A 24,427-nucleotide genomic window follows, 5' to 3' on the forward strand; every position below is an offset into this window, starting at 1 on the left:
GTGCTCCAAACGAACCAATAGGCGTCGTCGTTGCCTCATTAAGATTCAGACTGCCTGGTCTAGGCGATGGTGTTTTAGCGCACTCGCTATAGTGACACTGTAGACAAACACGGAGTTCTTTTAATAACTGATTCTGTGGTATGATTCTTGTCAACATATTTTAAAGGATAACGTAGGAAAATATTGGCAACGAGGTTGGTAAAATTTCAACTTTTAAAACGTGTAAAATACTTTTGCATGTGGCGTCAATAAAATAATTCCGACCAAAAAACTGTTTGATATTTTTCTAAAAAAATTTTTTTTTACTGAAATTATATTAAAGCTACATGTAGCAACTGGAAATATATGCTTTAATATCTATGTTCTTATTTATTTACTGAAAAAAAAAGTTGTTTACTCCAAAACAAGTTACGGCGAATGCAAAAAAAAATATTTAAACAAAAGCAATAGAATAAATAAAAGACCAACGTGTTATTTTGTTGTTCGTATTAGTGATGGTATATAAACAGTGATCATTGCGCTCGGGTGGATTGCATAGTTATTGAAAAGCTTCTGAGCTAACTTATAGTTGATCCGTACGTATAAACATTGTTTCCATTAACATAACAAGACTGATTGATTAAGTGCGCCTACGAGGCTTTGTAACATAACAACCATGTTCTATTAATTATTAAGTTCCGCGTATCCGTGGTCTGCGAACCTGTTCCAATGCAAATTACCAATATCATAACTCGGGAGATGGCATTCATGTTTCTGCACGTATAAAATTAATTGTCGGTTCATACATGAAGCTCCGTAATTGAATTAGCTTTCATTTGCAGGACGTAAACGTTTAGCCATGTGTGGCATAGAGTATAACAATGTTCCGCCATAATGCATCACTTTTTTGGAACCGTATTGAATATTTTTAATAGTTTCATTAAAATGCGCATGTAAACTGCTATAACTTACAATACTACTGCTATAACTTATTAAACTGCTTCACACTGAGACTCGTATCCGAATTTGCTTCTTGGTTTGGATCTCTATGAACTAAGCAATCTCAATGGATTTTGTTTTATTCTACCCACACCGCTTGTTCAATTACATATGAGTTAAATACATGCAAACTGATATATCATATTTTGTAATTCTTTTTACCCAGATAATGGGACGATGTAAGTTTGCCAGCTGTGACCTGACTGTTTATGCACGGTGCAACCATATAGTATGCATAATTGAAAAAATATACTGACTCCAAAAGAAAATTTCACCTCGAGTGAGTGTTGGAAACTTTACATGATTGCAATATATTTTATTGAAAAGCATTTTTGTCGTAATCATGTAAAGATCTACTGGAATTAACTGGATAATTTAATATAAAATAAGAACATGTATTGAATGCTGTTTTATCTACAAGCTTATCTGTTACGTAACCGCTACCTAACTGGAAGTTTTACTTGACAAACTTGTATTGCTCCAGTATTTACACCATACATTGCTACTTCAAGGCATTATTTTTTTATTGAGGAAACCATCGACATAAAGCAGCGAAATCCAAAACCACTTTAATTGTTTGAAAAGAAGATAAAAAGCAAAGAGAACGAATGAAATATTTAATATGAGACAACAACAAATAAACCAATACAATGGATACAAAACTCAAAGTTAATTATGAAGCTTTTTTAATGTATTTTTTTAATTCGATACATATTTAGATAAAAGATACGTATCTTTGATTTATCTTGAGCAATGTTGCCTGTGCCTTTACAATACTCTAACGACAATGATTGGTATATGTTCTTGTTGACTGTAACTGTTCTGTAACCATTAAAAGTAAAAAATCTTAATGTGTTGCTATGTACAGAAATGATGACTTTTATGGCTACACTCTTCGCTATGTTATTTTGACAAGCTGGCCAGAATGATGATCGAAAATCGATACATTAATTGCCATCGCGGATTGCGGTATGATAACGCAGTAATTAATATTTTAATCGCCAACCGTGTTTCTGTCAGTCCGTTTTTATGTCGAACGACGTAACTTTTTTGTAACGTTACATGGTCAGAAACAAAATGGGTGACGGCATAGGAGCTATTTTATACATATCGGCATCTTTGGATATTCTTTAAAGGTGAATGGCATTACAATAACTACAAAACAACACAAGAAGACAAATTCGAAAACAAACTCGTTAAATTTTTTACAAATATCAAGCCCAGCATTTTCTGCTGTCATCCTGTAGGATAGACCGGCTGGCATGAAACAAACACATGTGTACGCATAACTGTAATTACCATCGCTATAAACGTGAACAATCCACACTTGGTGTAGAATTTCGAAATAACATTCCATACTTATCGGACTTTTTCCCATTAATGGCGGGTCTAATTTGTAGCTTTGGTCATTAGATCGCTAAACGCGAGTATTTTACCAGTGGAACGTCATATGTCAATATTTTCGCGTCTCTAGTGATCTATTATATGGCCATTAACACGACGAGCAATCAATTACTTCCCTCGGTCACGCAGGTCTCTGATGTTTACGTATGTGTTTTATAGTGTCTGGTTTTATCGAACTGAGAAAAATGATACTTACTGTTTGTAGATGTATTTAAAATAATAGAAAGAATTTACAAAAAGATCACTAATGGCATTTCTGTACAGTTTAGAAAGCGCATGGCATGAGTCACGTAAAACGTCTACATAGGAAACATCGCCATTCAATATATTGTCTATAATACATGCAATGTCTAAGTTTATATACAATTTTTCAAAAAGTGGAGTATAGTAAGTAAAATACGTAAGCTGGTGTTCATCGACTGCTTATCTAAAAAATGTACTAAAGATTAAAAAAAAAAGAAATAATGTCGTATGATAAACTTCTGCTTATGAACTATGTTTCTTTGATGATCATGTATTTTATGCTGCTTGTGTTGTTGTTTTTTTAAGTAAATCACAATTTGTTCGAGCAAGACAGTCTGTGCATGTTTATCATCTCGGTAAAGATCAAATAAAAAAAACTATTAACCCATTTATACCTTGTGGACTCTCCCATCCTTCTAAATTGGAATCATTTATTTCCAAAATTAGGGATGTCTAGTATATTTATTTCTATATTTATAATATTTCTTACAGAAATTCCTTTAAGCAAACAGCGCAGACCCTGATGAGACGCCGCATCATGTGGCGTCTCATCTGGGTCTACGCTGTTTGCCAAGGCCTTTTTCTAGACGCTAGACATAAAAAGGGTTAATGTAGAAGTTCAAAAGACTTTTCCTTTGTGCACATATAAGTTACATTTTACATCAACAAATCGTCTTTGCATTTTGCAAGAATACTCTGCGTTCAAAAGCTTAACTTAAAATTACACTCAAATATATGAGACGATTAATGGACGTTGGTTTTAAGGTCTCGGTGAATAATATCGCATGAACATAATAAGGCGCCACATTAACAAACTAAGCAAAATATACTGCTAATGTAACGATCAAGAAACATTTTACTCTGTTTATATTGGGGTACAGAAAGTGCATTCTTAACTACATGCATAAACATTGTTTTGCGGGAAGCTATGGTCTGGTGGTATAGATGATCTTTACTCCAGATGATGTATATAACGTTTTGTTTATAACGGATCTTCCCATCCGCCATATGGAACCCGTTCCCCGCGGGATTCCGCTCCACGCACCATTAACAAAATAGAAAACACCTATGCAGGATCTGACAGGTATTATAGCGAAGCAATTAAGCCTTTCTTGTTATGAATTCCACACTCGCTGATATTTATAAAATAGGATATGTGCTGTTTATCATGCCCCAAAGAAACATACGTTATATAAACCACCCGGTTTTCCTATGATTTGATGTAGTTTGCGTTATTAATAATTATTTATGACGAACCGATTTAAACGTGTAGTATGTTCTGTATTTATTGAGCGTCAGTTTTAATCGATTATATTATAATTATTGCCGTTAGACCTGCATACTCCATAGGACCATTGAAGGAATATCATGTTTAAAAAAATCGTAACTGAGATGTCACAGCGCTATAACTTCCTAGTTCGTCGTCACTGTAGCTTTTTACACATTGTCCATTAAAACAAGTATCACTTTTAACATTCCTTATAATTTTCATACGTATAAATAATAAATGATAATCTCACAGGCAACGAAAAAACTCAAAACCAATCGAGAAAAAAAATGAATAATAGCATTTAAGTAAAAGAAATAATCGCATTGGAGTAGAAGAAATAACAGCATTGAAATAAAAATGAATACCGGTGATAGCATTTGATAAAAAAAAATAGCATAGGAGTTGAACAAATGAAACAATTGGAGTAAAATAAATAATATTATTGGTTTAAACGAAATATTAGTATTCTTGTAAACACATGCCCGCTAATGGCATATGAGTTAAACCAAATTTAGTATTGGGGTAAAAAAAGCACTGAAGCGAAAGAATCGACTTCACTAATTAATACTGGTAATCACGTTTTACCACTGTTTTTTGCCGGCATATGAACTATGGTTATTTTACTACCGGAAAGCTCGATGTAATTTAGCTTGATATGATTAAGCATTTGTCAGTAGGTGGAATGCGGACAATTTAATACCGGAAAGCTTGATGTAATTTAGCATTTGTCAGTAGGTGGAACGCGGACAATTTAATACCGGAAAGCTTGATGTAATTTAGCATTTGTCAGTAGGTGGAATGCGGACAATTTAATACCAGAAAGCTTGATATAATTTAGCATTTGTCAGTAGGTGGAATGCGGACAATTTAATACCAGAAAGCTTGATATAATTAAGCATTTGTCAGTAGGTGGAATGCGGACAATTTAATACTGGAAAGCTTAATATAATTTAGCATTTGTCAGTAGATGGAATGCGGACAATTTAATACCGGAAAGCGTTACATAATTTAGCATGTGTCAGTAGGTGGAATGCGGACAATACAATACCGGAAAGCTTGATATAATTTATCATTTGTCAGTAGGTGGAATGCGGACAATTTAATACTGGAAAGCTTGATATAGTTTAGTTTGTGTCAGTGGGTGGACTGTGGAAAGGTTAATACCGAAAAGCTTGATATAATTTTGCAATTGTCAGTAGGTGGAATGCGGACAGTTTAATACCGGAAAGCTCGATATATTTTAGCATGTGTCAGTAGGTGGAATGCGGACAATATAATACCAGAAAGCTTGATATAATTTATCATTTGTCAGTAGGTGGAATGCGGACAATTTAAAACTGGAAAGCTTGATATTATTTAGTTTGTGTCAGTAGGTGGAATGCGGACAATTTAATACCGGAAAGCTTGATATATTTTAGCATTTGTCAGTAGGTGGAATGCGGACAATACAATACCGGAAAGCTTGATATAATTTATCATTTGTCAGTAGGTGGAATGCGGACAATTTAATACTGGAAAGCTTGATATAGTTTAGTTTGTGTCAGTGGGTGGACTGTGGAAAGGTTAATACCGAAAAGCTTGATATAATGTAGCATGCGTCAGTAGGTGGAATGCGGAAACGTTAATACCGGAAAGCTTTATATACGTTAGCATGTGTCAGTAGATGGAGCATTCTCGTGAGATATAAAACGCATACGATGTCGTTTTAAGTTTCAAGCCTTGTGTATTTTCAGGCGAATCATGGACGACAAGGAGTTTCAGCTCAATCTTCAAGAGCTCGTTGAAAACTATGTATGGGATTGCTTCAAGTGCGATCTGGGCTTTTTAAAAGGTATTTTTTATCAACGCCACAAGCACTACTTTGACGTTCGCTGGGGATATGTCGATTTTCAACACGTCACTACGAAGACAGACCGCCCAATGATCCGATCGGTCACCAAAGACAAGACAGAACTTTATTTTACAGAGTACCAGAACAAGTCTAATCGGGATCAGAAGTACACATTTTCGACCACAAGAGAGACCGTAGCAACCACTAAAATTGAGCTCCAAGAAAACTACACTTTAGGCGCGGAAACTAACATAGAGATTGACCTTGCAGGAGTGGTTAAAATCGGAGGCGGCGTAAATGGGTCGGTTTCCGTTACCAACACAAAAGGCGAAGATTTTAGCGAGACTTTGAATTGGAATATTAACACAGAAATAGTGGTTCCAAAGTGGAACAAGGCCCGTGCTTCGCTGTACGTTTTCGAGGAACCCTCCATAATGGAATTCGTGGTGACCACCACCATCTCGCTGCCGACTGGAAGTCTTCCGGTCTCCATACGGAGGGTAAAAGATGACAAGATAATAAAAACCTATTGGATAATGAACCTTCATTGTCTCTTTTCGGACAAGCAAAAGGAGGACGGTATGGTGAAATGCGAAACGAAGCCAGTTCCCGGAAAAGAAATAGATGACGCCATTGTTGTCATCGAGACACGTGGCACGTGCAGAAATGTTTCGTGGAAGAACCAGCACGTGGAGGTACAGTGTGAGCGCATGGAGGGCTTCGGGAACGAAGCCAAAGACTCGCATGACGACGACGAAAGCGACGACGACAAGGCAAAGAACTAGAAATAAAAAAAAGCATCGGTTGTTACCAATGGGGCTTTCATTGAGACGAGCTTTGTTAATGCATGTCGAATTTCCAACGGATGTAAACACAATAATCTCAACATCCTATATTTGCCATTTCGGCTTGAAACTATGTAAGGTCAACTGTGTGTTGTTTTAGAAGATTTACAACGATTGGAACCCAGATTGTGGCTTTAAATGTGCATTAGGTCGTGCTGATTTTATTTATGAATAATAACTTACATTAATTAATATAGATGTACCTGGTTATTAAAGTACATAATTATGTATTATATTTATAGTATACATTATGTTGTTGTGTTATATTGGATAGTAGTATTAAATTACAAGCTAACATACATTCTTGTAAATATCTGGATGAAGTTAACGTCAACAAATCATAATCCTGTGTGAACGTTTCCGCACTTTATCATAGGAGCTTAAATAACGCACAAGGAAATGAAAATACTATTTTTAAGATGATTAACTTAACCAAATTATGATTACAATGAACTTTCATTTAAAATAAGAACATGCATTTGTGTATTAAAAATGTCTGACCCCCGCAAAAAAAGCCTGTCAGTGTAAACATATAAGCCACTCTATAGGCCAGTAGATGGACAGGAAAGTAATACCTTTCGAATATACGAGCTGCTGGATAGGCTAAGGAGCCTATGCGAACATATGGTGTACGAACTGGTCCAAAACTATTCTAAACCGTCCGGGACGGTTTATTTTATGAACCGTTCGGGACGGTTTACTAAACTGTATCGGACCGTTACATACTTTTGAACCGCTCGTGCGTCTGTAAAGCGTATCGGGCGATTTATTTTGTGTATAAAAACAAACCGTCCGATACAGTTTAAGAAACCGTCCGGGAGGATTTCCTGGCGTAAATTATAGTACGGCAAAGGTTTTGAAGAGGAGTCAATCAACCAATCAGAATCTGGCATAATTAAGGATTACAACACTTTGTTGATATACCATTTAACATAACAAGTAATTTCAAACCAATTAAAAGTGCAAATAACAAGTAAAGAAGAGAAATCATGAATTGCTTTCTTGTCATTGCTAGAATTTCAAAATAAATAAACAAAAAAGAATGATGAAATTTAATTTCTGTTAGGTCCAGTATACTTTAATCACTAAGTTAAAAAATCTATTATTAAAAAAACAACACAGTATTTCTTTAACTAATTCAGAACATTTTCAATCTCCGGCTTTGCTTGTGGTATTTTTGTCCATTGCTTACTTAAAAAAGTATTATTCAGTCTCTTAAACCTGTTAGGTTTAAAAGCTGCTTTCTTCTATGCATCAAAAATGCACTGTAAAAGATGAAATTCGTTGCCTATGTCAGAAATACTTTGTGGGCAAATACATTTATTTCGAGTACTTAAAATATTCATTTTTAACTCGGACGTGTTTGACGGCAATGATTGATTGAATATTTGGAAATTCATGTTTTGTCCGAGAAAAATAGCGTCGCTCCAGATGACAACGATATTACATTACGCTAGTAAAACTTCAAAAGAAAAGCATTATTGTAAGAAGTGTTCTGATCGGTTGATATAATTTTTATACTTTACTCCAACAATAATACCGTATCAGACAGTTTAAACCGTCCCGGACGGTTAATGCGCACGAACGGTCCAAAACTTTCCGAAACCGTCCCGGGTTTACAAACTGTTCGGAACGGTTAACCGTCCCGGACGATTTAGAATAGTTTTGGACCAGTTCGTACACCATACGAACAAGCCCAGTGCGTGACTCGACCTATGACTACTGACTAGCTCCATCGAACGCATCTATTGAAAGGCTACGGAGAAGGTTACATCGTACTCGAATTGCATACTTGTAAAACAACAGTTAAAACGCATCAACGTGCTGCATATTATCCGTCTATTACATGTTCTGCTAGAAGTGTACATCGAGCTTATTTTAATCAACAACATGCAACTTTGAGCATACATGCATACTCCGTGGGCATACAGTCGATTGGTGTATAGCGGATAGCTAAGCACCCCCGAGTCTAATTTCAATTAATACATCATGCATTCGGTAATTAAACCATTAAATCTCGAAAGACAAATGTCTGGCCTATTGATACATACCAGCGGATTTAAATTTCCGACAATTATTATTTGTTTACAGCGCGAATTTCATGGTACACTGATTCAGCCATTAGCGGATCGCTTAGGTCTTTAACGGATTACTATGTATAACGCTCTGGGGCTTTTCTCAAGACAGCTACAAATAGGTCATAATGCAGTATATCTTACCCAGTGATGGCATTTTGGTGTTGAAATATATTAGAAGTCATAATCATCACGAAGATGTATGCTGAAATAACTTAAATGTACTAGGAAATTCAAGTAATAAATAAATGTGACAACAAACACGTTTTGTGAGATCATAAGGTTTAATTGACAGAAATGATTGGCAAAACACATACTGCAAACCACAGATAATCATTGACTAGTATGGCAAGCGGTTCGACGCATAATCCCAAGAAACAAGGTTTCTCATGAGACCTTGGTTCTCAGAATGAGAACCTAGGTTCTCATGAGAACCTTGGTTTTCAAATGAGAACCTATGTTCTCATGAAAACCTAGGTTCTCATTTGAAAACTTGGGTTCTTGAAGCCATGTGCAATTTTCAAGCGATAACCTAGGTTCTCATTCTGAGAACCTAGGTTCTCATGAGAAACCTAGTTTCTTGGAATTATGCGTCGAACCGCAAGAAACTAGGTTTCTCATGAGAACCTAGGTTCTCATGAGAACCTAGGTTTTCAAATGAGAACCTAGGTTTTCAAATGAGAACCTAGGTTTTCAAATGAGAACCAAGGTTCTCCTGAAAACCTAGGTTCTCATTTGAAAACTTGGGTTCTCATTTGAAAACCTAGGTTCTCATTTGAAAACCTAGGTTCTCATGAGAACCTAGGTTCTCATGAGAAACCTAGTTTCTTGCAGTTCGACGCATAAAAACCTAGGTTCTCCTAGGTTCTCATTTGAAAACTTGGGTTCTTGAAGCCATGTGCAATCTTAAAGCGAGAACCTAGGTTCTCATTTGAAAACTTGGGTTCTTGAAGCCATGTGCAATTTTCAAGCGAAAACCTAGGTTCTCATGATTCTTGGAATTATGCGTCTAACCGCAAGAAACTAGGTTTCCCATGAGAACCTGTGTTCTCATTCTGAGAACCTAGGTTCTCATGAGAACCAAGGTTTTCAAATGAGAACCTAGGTTCTCATAAAAACCTAGGTTCTCATTTGAAAACTTGGCTTCTTGAAGCCATGTGCAATCTTTAAGCGAGAACCTAGGTTCTCATTCTGAGAACCTAGGTTCTCATGAGAAACCTAGTTTCTTGGGATTATGCGTCGAACCGCTTGCCATAGACTAGGATTACAGACAAACATAACAGATAATAGATTAATATTGTAACTGCACAAAAACATCAATTATGAGATTAATTGAGATCTAATTGACAAAAAATATTGGTAAAACAAAAACTGTAAATCAAACTGAAAATCAAAGAGAATCATTGACTAGGATCACAGGTTAACATAACAGACAATAGATATTTATTATAAATGCATAACCCTGTCCAGCATTTATATATTTGCAAACGACAAAAGAGCATGTAAAATGAAGTGAAATGGTATTTTATTTTCATTCCTTGACAAATATTCAATGGAAATGTATACTCAATAATTAATATGTAGTGTTGGTTGCAATATGCTATACATGTTTCATTTTAGTGTTTATTCCCACCAATTGTTTCCTGTTAATACTGTAAACTAGTACAATATTACTTGCTTTTCATTAGAATATATCTGACTAAAACATGGCTTAAGAAAATACAAAACTGTCACAACAAATAATGAAATATTTATTTATTTAAAGGCATAGCATTATGCGCAGTGAGAAAAATGAAATAAGATACATCTACTTTAAAGGTATTGTGTTGCTTAATCATACAATGGTCAGAACAAAAAAGACAATTGAAAAAAACATGGTTTTTACATCATCATGTAGAACACACTAGATAGACATATTGGACATGTGCATGTATTATTATAAGATACATTTACTTTTAAGGTATTGAGTTGCTTAATGATACAATGGTCAGAACAAAAAAGAAAAAAAATGTGAAAATCATGGTTTTAAAATCATCAAGTAGAACACATTAAACAGAAACACTATTTGTGTACATGAACATGTATAATTACTTTAAAGGTACATGTATTGTGTTGCTTAATGATACAATGGTCCGAACAAAACAGAAAAAAACAACAACATGGTTTTGACGTCATCATGTAGAACATGTTAAATAGACATATTATTTTTATGTACTTATAAACCTATAAACAATTATTGTTTTAATATTTCATCCTTTGAATCTTCAAAAAACTCGTATCTATTTGATCAAATGAAGAAATTCAGTTTGACTGCTACTGAAAGAAATAAACAAGAGATGCGTTCGTCAGAAACACAATGCCCTCTATTGCGCCGTTTTGAAATAAAAAATTTTTTTTTATTATTTTTTGACCTTTGACCTTGAAGGATGACCTTGACCTTTTACCACTCAAAATGTGCAGCTCCACGAGATACACATGCATGCCAAATATCAAGTTGCTATCTGAAGGGACATAGAAGTTATGAGCATTTTTCGAAACCTAAATGCGAAACCTAAACGCAAAGTGTAACTGAAAGACAGACAGACAGACGGACGGTCCGATCACTATATGCCCTCTATCGGGGGGCATAAAAATCAAATTAATATACATGTCACAATGCCTTAACCATAAAGAAAACATAACAACAATTGTGCAAGTATGATCTATTAATAAAGAAAATGGTCCAATGTTTCAAAGGAATTTAGTCACTCATAAACTATTTCAGAGTAAGTAAAACATGTTTATTGAGAGTGGAGAAAAAATAGACCTTGTTGTACAGTGTTACTTGCTAACAAAAACATGGTCAATTCAGTTCGCAACTCCGAACTTAAGTAAATTCTACAATGGAAATCAATTTGACCAGCTTTGCAAAAATTCAGAAGTTGGTCGTATGAATAGTTGTCTTCGGCCAGAAAAAACTGTTTTACACGTGTTTATAACAAATACCACCATCTTGTTTTCATACGAGTAATGCCCCTCCCAATTTTGTATTATTTCTTTTAAGCATTGCTGCTTTGCATATAACAATATTGATTTAAGTATGGAGTATATGGTGTGTAAATTACTGTTTTTCAACCAACCGAAACCATTTGTAATCTTTTCCAAGATATCATTGGGACAAATCGTCAATTAAAATTTCATGAAGATCGGACAATTAATGTGACCTCTAGAATGTTAACAAGGCAAATGTTGATGCTGCAAGATGGACAACGGACAAAAAGCGATCACAAAAGCTCACCATGAGAACATTGTGCGCAGGTGGGCTAAAAAGCTATATAATCATTTTTGTTTTTCGCTTTTCAGCAGTTATCCAGTTATGAATCGTGTTTTTTATTTTTTTCCATGACAATCCGTGTAGAATTTCATATTTTTGCATTACTCTTTCACAGTCTTCACGCTTAAGTTCCTTTCTCAACGCAATATTCGTTTTGAACAGCGTCTTCAGAAGATGACTCTGGTCTTCACCGAGTTTCTGAAGCCTCTCTAAAAAAGTAATCAAATCATATTCAATTGCCTATTCTGTTCCACGATGACCACCAACAAGCATCTCAGAAATATAATAAGTTATAAACAAGTTCATCTCAAAACTGTTCCAGAAAATGAACCATGATTTAAGGTCATCTTTTTATTTGAAATGCTGCTTGTAATTAATCAAATGAAATGTAGCACAATAAACTATTCAGAATGTGAATTTCTATTGAAACAAAAGATCTGAAGTGATATCACTTGAACATTTTCTCAATTCTCTTGAAGACATCTAAAAAACAAGATGTGTTTGTGAAACACAATGTCCCCCTATATGACGTTTGACCTTGTAGGATGACCTTGACCTTGTGAAGGATGACCTTGACCTTTCACCACTCAAAATGTGCAGCTCTATGAGATACACATGCATGCCAAATATCAAGTTGCTATCTTCAATATTGCAAAACAATTCATAAAATAAGCGATTTGGGACATATATATTTGACCTCTGACCTTGAAGGATGCCCTTGACCTTTCACCACTCGAAATGTGCAGCTCCATGAGATGCACATGCATGCCAAATATCAAGTTGCTATCTTCAATATTGCAAAAGTATTTATAAAATTAGCGATTTTGGCCACATATATTTGACCTCTGACCTTGAAGGATGACCTTGACCTTTCACCACTCAAAATGTGCAGCTTCATGAGATACACATGCATGCCAAATATGAAGTTGCTATCTTCAATATAGCAAAAGTTATTGCAAAATGTTAAGTTGGCGCAAACAGACAGACCAACAGACAGGGCAAAAACAATATGTCCCCCTCTACTATAGTGGGGGACATAATAATTATGCTTAATATAACCGGATACTTTGAGTAATAGTTTTTTAGTAATAAATGTCCACACATTAAGATGTATCCATTTATTAAGTTTCATTTTGATATGTCTTACAGATTTTTGAGTTATGAGCAAGATTGAAGTAACGATTTTAAGATAAGCTAGGAACGCCTATGAAGCTTCTTGGCAAAGTTAAATTGTGTCAAAGTAGAGTGAGCTTATTTCAATTACTGTGTTAATTGTACATTCATTACGAAATTTTAAACGAAAACATTATACTGTGACTTTCAGGAATACCGTTTTGTTGTTGAAACAAAGCCTACTTACTGGGTTGACCTGACATGGTTACAGTTGTGGACGGCCCAGGTTTTGCATGTGGCTGTCTTACTGGCACATCATGGTCTGTGTCAGAAGATTCAGGGTCTGAAAGAGGTTCATTTAAAAAAAATCTTCTTACACTATCTCATAACAAGAGCACTGCCTTGCGGGTGCAGACCGCTCATCTATTTTCTTTTTAAAGGTGAAGGGACTCTCATTTTCAATCACAAAGGAGGGAGGGGTGGAGTGAAGAGGGGTGTATAGCATGGGAATGTGGACATCTATTACATTATTTTCCAAAAATGGGAAAAAAAATGCTAAAAAAAATAATCGGGGGGGGGGGTTTAACCATTAAAAAAAATGAAATTTGGGGTGGAGGTGGGGTGGGGGGGGGGTATAGTGTGAGGGTGTGGTGGTCATTTGTGAGATGATCTTAAAAAAAAAAAAAAAAAAAATTAGGGGGGGGGGGGATTCGGGTGGGGGGAGGGGGGGGGTGGGGGGGGATTCTTGGGTGCGATGGTTGGACGGTATTTCAAACATAAAATAAATATTTGTGTTTTTTATCGGTTTCAAAAAAAATAATTTGGGGGGGGGTGGGGTGGGGGTATAGTGTGAGGGTGTGGTGGTCATTTGTGAGATGATCTTAAAAAAAAAATAGGGGGGGGGGGAATTCGGGGGGGGGGGGTGGGGGGGAGGGCACGGGGGATGGTTTGGGTGGAGTGTATTGTGGTATGTAAGGTAAGAGTAGTTTTGTCAAAGTATCAATCAAATCTAATCATAAATAAAGAAGTTATGGCAATTTAAGCAAAATTTAATAATTTGACCTTGAGAGTCAAGGTCATTCAAAGGTCAAGGTAAAATTCAACTTGCCAGGTACAGTAACCTCATGATAGCATGAAAGTATTTGAAGTTTGAAAGCAATAGCCTTGATAGTAAAGTGGATCGAAACACAAAATTTATCCTTATATTCAAAGTTACTATGTCAAAAAGGGCCATAATTCCGTAAAAATGGCAACCAGAGTTATGCAACTTGTCCTTTTACTGTACCCTTATGATAGTTTGCGAGTGTTCCAAGTATGAAAGCAATATCTATGATACTTTAGGGGTAAAGTGAACCAAAACACAAAACTTAACCAAATTTTCAATTTTCTAAGTATAAAGGGCCCATAATTCTGCCCAAATGCCAGTCAGAGTTACATAACTTTGCCTGCACAGTCCCCTTATGATAGTTAATAAGTGTTGCAAGTATGAAAGCAATAGCTTTGATACTGTAGGAATAAAATGGACCTAAACACAAAACTTAACCAAATTTTCTAAGTATAAAAAGGGCCCATAATTCTGTCAAAATGCTAGTCAGAGTTACATTACTTTGCCTGCACAGTCCCCTTATGATAGTTAGTAAGTGTTGCAAGTATGAAAGCAATAGCATTGATACTTTCTGAGAAAAGTGGACCTAAACGCAAAACTTAACCAAAATTTTCAATTTTCTAAGTATAAAAAGGGCACATAATTCTGTCAAATTGCACGCCAGAGTTATCTAACTTTGCCTGCCCAGTCCTCTCATGATGGTAAGTAAGTGTACCACGTTTGAATGCAATAGCATTGATACTTTCTGAGAAAAGTGGACCTAAACGCAAAACTTAACCGGACGCCAACGCCGACGCCAAGGTGATGACAATAGCTCATATTTTTTTTTCAAAAAATAGATGAGCTAACAAGAGATTGCCAATCAATATTGTCCCCTACCGGTGAAACTCCACCATTGTCAGTGAAATTTTTTATTTTTTATTTGTTGCCATAGCAAACAGAATTCTTGACCTAGGAACAAAATGAAATGACGTGCATACTCTCCATATTGCCATCTATCCATGTTTCAAGTTTCATGAAAAAATATGAAGAACTTTTAAAGTTATCGCAGGATCCAGTAAAGTGTGACGGACAGACAGACTGACACACGGAGCGTAAACCATAAGTCCCCTCCGGTTTCACTGGTAGGGGACAACAAGGATATCAGTAGTGCTAATGGATGCTTCCCAAATTGGCCATTATGTTGAAACAATGACCAAGTTATATCATAGGAAATTAAGATTGCCAACCCTTACCTTCACCTTTGGGTCTAACTAAAGGTCCTGAGACGTATTTTCAATGTAATAATAATATCAAAATCAATTCAGTATAGGTACAGCCCAAACAGGCTTCTACTTAAATATGTCTTATATTAGTGAAATGATTTTATATGCCAACTGTGGCCTTTAAAGCGGCCATCAACCAGATTTCACGAAAAAAGAAAAGTTCTAAAATACCGTATTTTTTACAATTATTAGTTTATATTGATTAAATAATCACGACCCTTATATTACATTACTTGAACAATGTTGTTCAGTTTACATATTTTCAGTCGCCATGTGCGATAACTTCGAAATCGAACGGATCCATCGTGAAAATAGGTGACATAATATATATACACACTATTTTAGAACTTCTTTTTTCGTAAATCTGGTTGACCGCCCCCTTTAACTTTGAGACATGAGGCAATTGCCAAGGTCATGACACAACATCTCATTGAGGTGAAAAATGTGTCAAGATATTTCATATTTAACTTAAGATAACAAAGATATGGCCCGGACACACCAATATGCTCATATGAAAATTTGACGAAGTTTGAATCCCAAATTGTGACTTTAACCTTAACCAAAGAGACTTGTATTTTGTTCATGACACATGTCCATCTATGATGATCATTTATACAAAGTTAATTTGAAATTCTTACAGGTAACGAGGTTACAGCCAGGACACAAATACAAGTAAAAAGACCTTAACTGTGACCTTGAACTTTTAGATGAGCTAAAAAACTGCATACCTTCTCCTTCATTCTCTTGGAGATCATTTTCATTCTCTTGAAGATCTTTTTCATTCTCCTCCTCCATTTCCTCGTCGCTGCTTAACTCTGCTGCAGCTGTAAAATAAATGATGGTGATGAGATGATGCCACAGTATATATCTATTGTTGAAATTAACGAGAAAACAACAAAGGAAACTACACAACGGGGCAAATGCAAGCTTATTTTCTCAGCTAAAAGACAATAAGTTATATTTGACAAAGTGGAAGAAGTCAGATATAAATAATAAAGTTAAAGTTATTTTTGCATTTATTAAGATGTATCCATTTATGGAGTTTCATGTTGATTTGTGACATATGTCTTTGTAAAGTTATTGAGGAAGTTACAAGGAAAGAAACAATCTCAAACATGACCTTTGACCTATTGACCCCCAAAACAATAGGCCTTTTCCTCAAATGGTATACTACAAATACACAAAGTTTAAAGTCCTAGGCAAAAGACTATTAAGATTTATAGAAGCACAGACAGACAGACATTCGGACGGACCATCATCATGTGATTACTATAGGGCTTGGCATGATACTAATGTGGGGCCATAACCAGAGCTCTAATTTGGCATGGACATTGGTTTAAGGCCCAAGCAAAATTTTGATGCATACAGTCCAACCCCTCTTAAGCAGCCAGTCAAGGGAAACGGCCAAATTGGCTGCTTAAGCGGGGTGGCCTCTTAAGAGGGCGTTGGGTCATAGGGAGTCTTGAGTTGATGAGTGCATGGCCAACTGTTCAATTTTTGTATAAACAAAATGGTAAATATGTGTACATATACTTAACAATGTATAGACTTAAAATAATTGTATTTCTTCCTTTCTAAAATCAGCTATAAAACAAAATTTTCATTCAAAAAAATAATATTCATCTTTCTAATCATCATCAATATCATCATCATCATCAGAATCAAGTCAATGAAAAAGAATCATTCTCATGATTCATTGTTTACACAATGCGCGTTGTATAGTCCCGATGCACTTAAGATGGGAACAGTTGTGAATCAGTTATGCGTGAATAACTCCCGTGTCACTATCAATCGATAATTTAATTGGTTTATTGCAGTTTTATGGCTTTGTAATACCTACCGCACGAATTGGTCCCGACAGTGATCTCCTCCACGATAAAATCGTGGCCAGTTACTTATGAGACTGATTGTAGCAACCGGGTGTAATCCTCCTGGCAATCGTGCTTTTTATGCATAAATTATAAAAACATTTTTTCGCCGAGTAAAGAGTTTTATCAAAATTAATATATTGAAATAATTGTAAATATTAAAACAAATATTAATGCTTTGATTAATTCCCAAATGAGAATACCGTAATAATTTGTAATCCAAAACACACTCCCGATTGTTTTATGTTAACGAGACTTTTACAAATTCTAGCATCAAAAAAGTCCGCATATATTTCCTTTGTCCCGACAACAGCGCGCGAAAATTATGCACCAATGTACAATGTCACGTGAAAAGCGTGCGTGTATTGATTTTTTTTATAAAAACTTTGTAGCACAGAGAACATGTAGATCAGTTGATTTCAGCTAAAAGTTTCGTTGTTCTTTTTAACTTTTAATTGGCCGATAATTGTCATAATGTGTGCTTGAAATCGTATGATTCAACAATTACAAATAATTAATTATAAATTAATAATCTCTTTTCCAGTAATAATAGGTGATATTCGCACATGCGAAAACAAAAAGATCAAACGGTCGCATATTGCTTTTAACCCGATAACCCGATAATCCGCCGCTAATTAATTGCAATTTGCAAACTGGCTGTCAACATGTTTATCACACAACACGCTTCAGTACTACAGAGCCTAAACCGCAGACTGGAAGTCAGTATCGATTTTATCGCCGTTGCGTCGGTGTAATTTTGCCAATGTACATGACTGACTTACTCGCGCGAGACGACATATGGGGGAAATTTAACATTTGGGATGCAAAATAGCTGGCCGCTGGCCGGAGAAACGGGGTTACCGCTTAAGAGAGGTGCATTATATAGTGTTTATCGACGGTCGCGGCACACACCGGCCGCCTACACGGGGCGACCGGCGATGAGGGGTGACCGGAAGTAGGGGTTGGACTGTATAATACAATACAATACTTACTCTCGTCCAAAGGAATTTCGTCTAATGACTTTCCGCTGTACTGTCCAACTGTGCCATTGTTGAATGCTGTCAGAAGGCGTCCCATTCTAGCCACTTGTAGGGTTTCCTGAGAAAGGCGATAAAATGATCTGTGAACTGTTATGTCATGGCCCAAAAAGCTTGCCATAATGTCCATATCATTCTTGTTTAAACTTACAATCTGTGCAACTGTGGCTACATGTTTTCGAAGTCTTGTGCTTGTAATCAATTCTGGATTGGTCAAACCTGCTGCCTTAAAAAAAGTCCTCAAGACATCAGCGCTTCTCAGTGCTTCTAAAGAGCCATAGTTGGGCTTTGCAAAACGTAAATATTATCTTTAGCAACACCTGCTTCGTTCCTCCATTTAAATAGAACTTCAAGGCAACTCTGTGACTTTTCGGTCATAAGCACGGGAACAGTTCGCCCCCTTTTCCCTCTGATTTCCACTCGCACCATTGTATTAACAAGGATTCTTTCTGTAGCACTAAGAGCTTCATAAACTTCCTGTGGACAATCTTTATTTACCATTCGCGAAGTATAAGAATCCACTTGCATTCTTTGCATTTCGCCCCCACGCCTACGAATGAACATAACAATCTGTGCCAGGGTCATTTGATTCAGCAAGTCCCAATCAGCTTTGTTGAAAAGAGTTTCCAATAAAGACTCTGTTTTTTTGTCCATGAAATTTTTGAGGCGCATGATGTCTTCTGATAATGGCAATAATGAGCCTTTATTCATCTTGTTTTTTTGTAAGAGTTTGTAAAGCACAGCTTGAAATTTCATCTGCCCATTCGTCATTACAGAGTGTTAAGAAATTGTTTGCTCTGGTTCCTTGATCTAAATCACCTATAATCAGGGCTTCAGATTTTGCCACTTTCGCACATTTTTTGAGCAGGTGCCCTATCTTCAAGGCTAAAGAAGGATTGCGAAGTGGGCAAACCTGTTTGTGCCTCCAAAGACCTTCTCTTAGGAAAAAACCCAAGCAGTCATCACATGGGAGATAATCCTCGGGTTTTTTGTCATGTGTTTTTCTTGCAACAATGAAAAATTCACCGCTTTCCTCTTTCAAAACACTCACATTATGTTTGTAGTTTCCAGCATTCCTTAAGTGGGTCAGTTCTGCTGTGCGTTCCTTGGATTTCATGGGCATACGTAATATTTTCTGAACTTCTGTTTCAGTTTTGTGTGATTTTAAGTAATGCTTTCTTATGTTTGTGTAACCTTTCTCGCAGAAAAGACAGTATTGTTTTTTATCCCACTTTCTTCCATTTTCATTATTACTTGTCTGGACTGTAATTTTTGCATTTCTGTTTGAAGCACCATCCGTGGTTGAAGAAACCTCATTATTTGACCAATACACAGTTTTTTGTTTATTAGATGGTAGTTTTACAATTGTACTTGATTTGTTTTTCATAGTGAGCGATGGAAAAACTGTCTGTGGAATGACTTCAGATGTATCGGATGAGGAGTCGGACACATAATTGGATTCTAAACTGAAGTCTGGGTCGTTATCAGTGTCATCTAAGCTCTCTGACTCACTGACATCTGATTCTGAAAATCAACAAACATTTACAATGAATCATGTATCAAACAAATATCTGTATGATTACAAAACCAAACAGTATTTAAACAGAGATAAAAACGTTCTGTTTTTTAACTTGCAAGATTCTACCGTTACAGTAGGATTTGAACCCACAGCATTTAAATATTGTGCATTAATGCAATACAAAGGTGTACTGGAGCATTTACTGTACAGATACAGTGAGGTACAACTTAATACACACACTAAAATCTTACTCCAATCAACACAGTACATACATATAGCAGTATCTGTCAAAAGAAAGCAAAGCATATAAAATACACTAAATCAGACTTTAGCTTTTGTAGAGTAAACATAACCACATGCTGCATTCCCAAAATTTATTTTTTAAGAGACCAACATAAAGTTGTTTGGTGACAGACAGACAAATGGACACACCTATTTCAGTAAAGCCTCTTCAAACATATTATTTTATTATTATTTTTTTAGGGGGGTGGGGGGGTGGTGGTTCAAAGCCAGCTTCTTCGTCATCATCATCATCTTCATCATCATCATCATCATCATCATCATCATCATCATCATCATCATCATCATCATCATCATCATTATCATCGTCATTAACTGTATGAAATAAAGTATTTATACTGGCCAGTTAAAAATTTTATAAACAAGGGCTGTTTGTAAAACATGCATGCCCCCCATATGGGCTGTCCGTTGTAGTGGCAGCCATTGTGTGAATACGATTTTTGTCACTGTGACCTTGACCTTTGACCTAGTGACCTGAAAATCAATAGGGGTCATCTGCGGGTCACGATCAATGTACCTATGAAGTGTCATGATCCTAGGCAAAAGCGTTCTTGAGTTATCATCCGAAAATCATTTTACTATTTCGGGTCACCGTGACCTTGACCTTTGACCTAGTGACCTCAAAATCAATAGGGGTCATCTGTAAGTCATGATCAATCTACCTATGAAGTTTCATGATCCTAGGCGTATGCGTTCTTGAGTTATCATTCGAAAACCATTTTACTATTTCGGGTCACCGTGACCTTGACCTTTGACCTAGTGACCTCAAAATCAATAGGGGTCATCTGCGAGTCATGATCAATCTACCCATGAAGTTTCATGATCCTAGGCATATGCGTTCTTGAGTTATCATTCAAAAACCATTTTACTATTTCAGGTCATCGTGACCTTGACCTTTGACCTAGTGACCTCAAAATCAATAGGGGTCATCTGCAAGTCATGATCAATGTACCTATGAAGTTTCATGATCCTAGGCCCAAGCGTTCTTGAGTTATCGTCTGACAACCACCTGGTGGACTGACCGACCGACAGACCGACATGAGCAAAGCAATATACCCCCTCTTCTTCGAAGGGGGGCATAATGATAAGTCATAACTGAAGAAACCACCTCCTCAGGGGCAACCAATCTCAGTAGGGTTCAAACCCACAGCATTGAGTTATTGTTGTCAAAAAGTGCAGTACAAAGGTGTATTGTACAATTTACTGTAAAGACAGGGTGAGGTATGAGGCACACACACACAATAGAAACACAGTTCATGCACAGAGGTATTTACCAAAATGTTAAACTTAAAGTAAGTGGGTAAGGGGTGACAAACAAATCTCCAAAACAACCCAAAGAGAGCTGATCATTTGTTATAATAACAGCCTTACCACTTGAGCTTGCCCTTTCTTTTCTGTTCATGAAACCATATGTGCGTGAAGATGTGACCTTTTCCTTGCTGTGAGAAGTGGACGGTTCAGAGCAAGCTTCTTTGTCACCACCACCTTTATTACCAGCATCAAATAAAGCATTCTCCCGTCACTTGTGACACGCATTTAATTTTGGCATTTTATGTTGTTTTTACCTCTTGCATTGCATTTAACTGATATACAGACACGCTATTTACATTACCGCTGTTTCAGGGAATACCAGTAGTGCTATATAACATCAATCTTAAGGAAGCATATACCCTACATTTTTATATGATTTACTCTTTTCAGTGGGACTTGAATCCACAGCAGCTTGAGTCTCTGGTTATTAAACGCAATACTCTAAGGAATATGCAAAGTGTAAGGATTGATATCTGGAAATGTTAAAACGATGTGAGGTACAAGGCACACACACGCAGTAGAATGCTATTTACTCAACTGAACACATACAAACAGAGGTATCCATAGTCTATTGTAAAGGTAACACAAATGTGAAACAACATCATGGAGGAAATAATGACAAACAAGCAAATTCGTTGAATTGATATCCCCTGCCAATATGCTTCTGGACACAAAAGTGTTATATTTGACACTCAAAAAAGCATTGTTTAAAGATACACAGGGCCATAACTCCGTTATAAACATATGGTGTACAATTCCATTTGGTGTGCATCATCCTCTTATCCATATATATACTCATACCAAGTTTCAATGAAATCTGCCTAAGCACTTCCAATACTCTATGGCGGGGGATTATGATGCCTTGAAGGTCTGCAAAGCCAGCGCATTAGGACATATCATCATGTTCTATGAGCACATGTATTATAATAATCAGACCCACCTCTGACGCTTTAGTAATAAATAACTCAAGAACGCTTAGGCCTAGGATCATGAAACTTCATAGGTACATTGATCATGACTGGTAGATGACCCCTATTGATTTTCAGGTTACTAGGTCAAAGGTCAAGGCCACAGTGACTCGAAATAGTAAAATGGTTTCCGGATGATAACTCAAGAATGCTTACACCTAGGATCATGAAACTTCATAGGTACATTGATCATGACCGGCAGATGACCCCTATTGATTTTCAGGTCACTAGGTCAAAGGTCACAGTGACTTGAAATAGTAAAATGGTTTCCAAATGATAACTCAAGAATGCTTACGCCTAGGATCATGAAACTTCATAGGTATATTGATCATGACTGGCAAACGACCCCTATAGATTTTCAGGTCAATAGGTCAAAGGTCAAGGTCACAGTGACTCAAAACAGTAAAAAATGGTTTCCGGATAATAACTCAAGAATGCTTACGCCTAGAATCATGAAACTTCATAGAAACATTGATCATGACTGGCAGATGACCCAATTGATTGTCAGGTCACTAGGTCAAAGGTCAAGGTCACAGTGAAAAAAAACGTATTCACACAATGGCTGCCACTACAACTGACAGCCGCCCATATCGGGGCATGCATGTTTTACAAACAGCCCTTGTTATAATATGTGTGGTCATGGACCTTGATAATTTGACCTTAACGCTGGGTTTGCAGACCTTCAAGACATTTTTGGTCATTATTATGGAGGTAATAATGACCAAAAATGTTTTGAAGGTCTTCAAACCCAGCACTTAAGGCCAAATTATCAAGGTCCATGAGCACACTTATCATAATAATCAGACCCACCTCAGACGCTTTAGCCTTTGGTGGTTTTTATAAATAATGTATTTTATCTTTCATTTATTGGGTTTTGCTCATTGAAACAGTTTTCTTTTTTGTTTAATCAAGCAGTTCACAAAATTATCATTCATAGGTCACTCCCTAACTTACATGTACCATCTCTTCAGAAGCCAACAACTGGTTGAACACACTCAGAAGGGTTCAAACCCACAGCATTTAGTTATTGTTGTCAAAATGTGCAATCGAAGGGTGAAATATACAATTTACTGAACATACATTGTGAGGTACAAGGCACAAACAAACAAACACACTAGAAACCCAGTACATACATATAGAGGTATCCACCAAAATGTAAATTTGAAGTAAGTTGGTAGTGGTGACAAACAAATCTCCACAACAATCCAATGAGAGATGATAGTTTAATACAATACCAGCCTTACCCTTTACGCTCGCCCATTCTTCTCTGTACTTGTAACCAGATGTGCTTGAAGATGTGTCCTTTTCTAACAGTGCATTGGAACTTAAAGGTTCAGAGCAAGCTTCTTTGTCACCACCACCTTCATTACCTGTATTAAATAAAGCATTCTCCCGTCACTTGTGACAAGCATTTAATTTTGGCATTTTATGTTGTCTTTACCTCTTGCATTGCATTCCACTGATATACAGACACGCTATTGAATTACCGCTGTTTCTGGGAATACCAGAAGTGCTGTAACACTACCATCTTAAGTAAGCATAAACCCTACATATTTACATGATTTACTGTATTCAGTGGGAATCAAACCCACAGCCGTCAGACACCCTGGTTAACGAACACAATGCTCTAAGGTATATGCAAGGAAGAAGGATTGATATCTGGAAATGTTAAAACGCTGTGAGGTACAAGCCACACACACACACAGTAGAATGCTATTTACTCAATTGAACACATACAGACAGAGGTATCCATAGTCCTTTGTAAAGGAAATCAAAATATGAAACAACGACATGGCGGTAATAATTACCAACAAGAGCACCGCATACCGGGTGCCAATGCTCGGCTGCAGGTGCAGTTTATTTTTTTTTAGAGGTCACAGTGACCTTGACCTTTGATCTAGTGACCAAAAAATGGGTGTGGAGTGTGGAACTCGTCAATGTGCAGCTACATATGAAGTTTCAAAGTTGAAGGTGGAAGCATT

The 24,427-nt window shown here is 36.5% G+C and overlaps 3 protein-coding genes across 3 annotated transcripts; 1 reads left to right on the forward strand and 2 right to left on the reverse strand.

The window, feature by feature from the left end:
- The first annotated feature begins 20 nt into the window (after positions 1–20).
- Positions 21–6,866, forward strand: LOC127850486 (uncharacterized). Its single transcript, XM_052383579.1, has 2 exons — positions 21–194; positions 5,629–6,866. Exon 2 carries the CDS (start codon positions 5,636–5,638, stop codon positions 6,509–6,511), a length of 876 nt encoding a protein of 291 aa, XP_052239539.1. The 5' UTR covers positions 21–194; positions 5,629–5,635; the 3' UTR covers positions 6,512–6,866.
- A 2,619-nt stretch (positions 6,867–9,485) lies between these two features.
- Positions 9,486–18,661, reverse strand: LOC127851764 (uncharacterized). Its single transcript, XM_052385636.1, has 4 exons — positions 18,303–18,661; positions 16,171–16,266; positions 13,320–13,415; positions 9,486–12,168 (listed from the first exon to the last, which is right to left on the reverse strand). Exons 1-4 carry the CDS (start codon positions 18,475–18,477, stop codon positions 11,957–11,959), a joined length of 579 nt encoding a protein of 192 aa, XP_052241596.1. The 5' UTR covers positions 18,478–18,661; the 3' UTR covers positions 9,486–11,956.
- A 174-nt stretch (positions 18,662–18,835) lies between these two features.
- LOC127851763 (uncharacterized) lies at positions 18,836–21,621 on the reverse strand. The gene is made up of 2 exons (XM_052385635.1): positions 21,538–21,621; positions 18,836–19,871 (listed from the first exon to the last, which is right to left on the reverse strand). The coding sequence occupies exons 1-2, from the start codon at positions 21,566–21,568 to the stop codon at positions 19,051–19,053; spliced, it is 852 nt and encodes a 283-aa protein (XP_052241595.1). The 5' UTR covers positions 21,569–21,621; the 3' UTR covers positions 18,836–19,050.
- Between the last annotated feature and the right edge of the window lie 2,806 nt (positions 21,622–24,427).

This window comes from Dreissena polymorpha, chromosome 11 (assembly GCF_020536995.1).
Source record: "Dreissena polymorpha isolate Duluth1 chromosome 11, UMN_Dpol_1.0, whole genome shotgun sequence".
NCBI classification, from domain to species: domain Eukaryota; kingdom Metazoa; phylum Mollusca; class Bivalvia; order Myida; family Dreissenidae; genus Dreissena; species Dreissena polymorpha.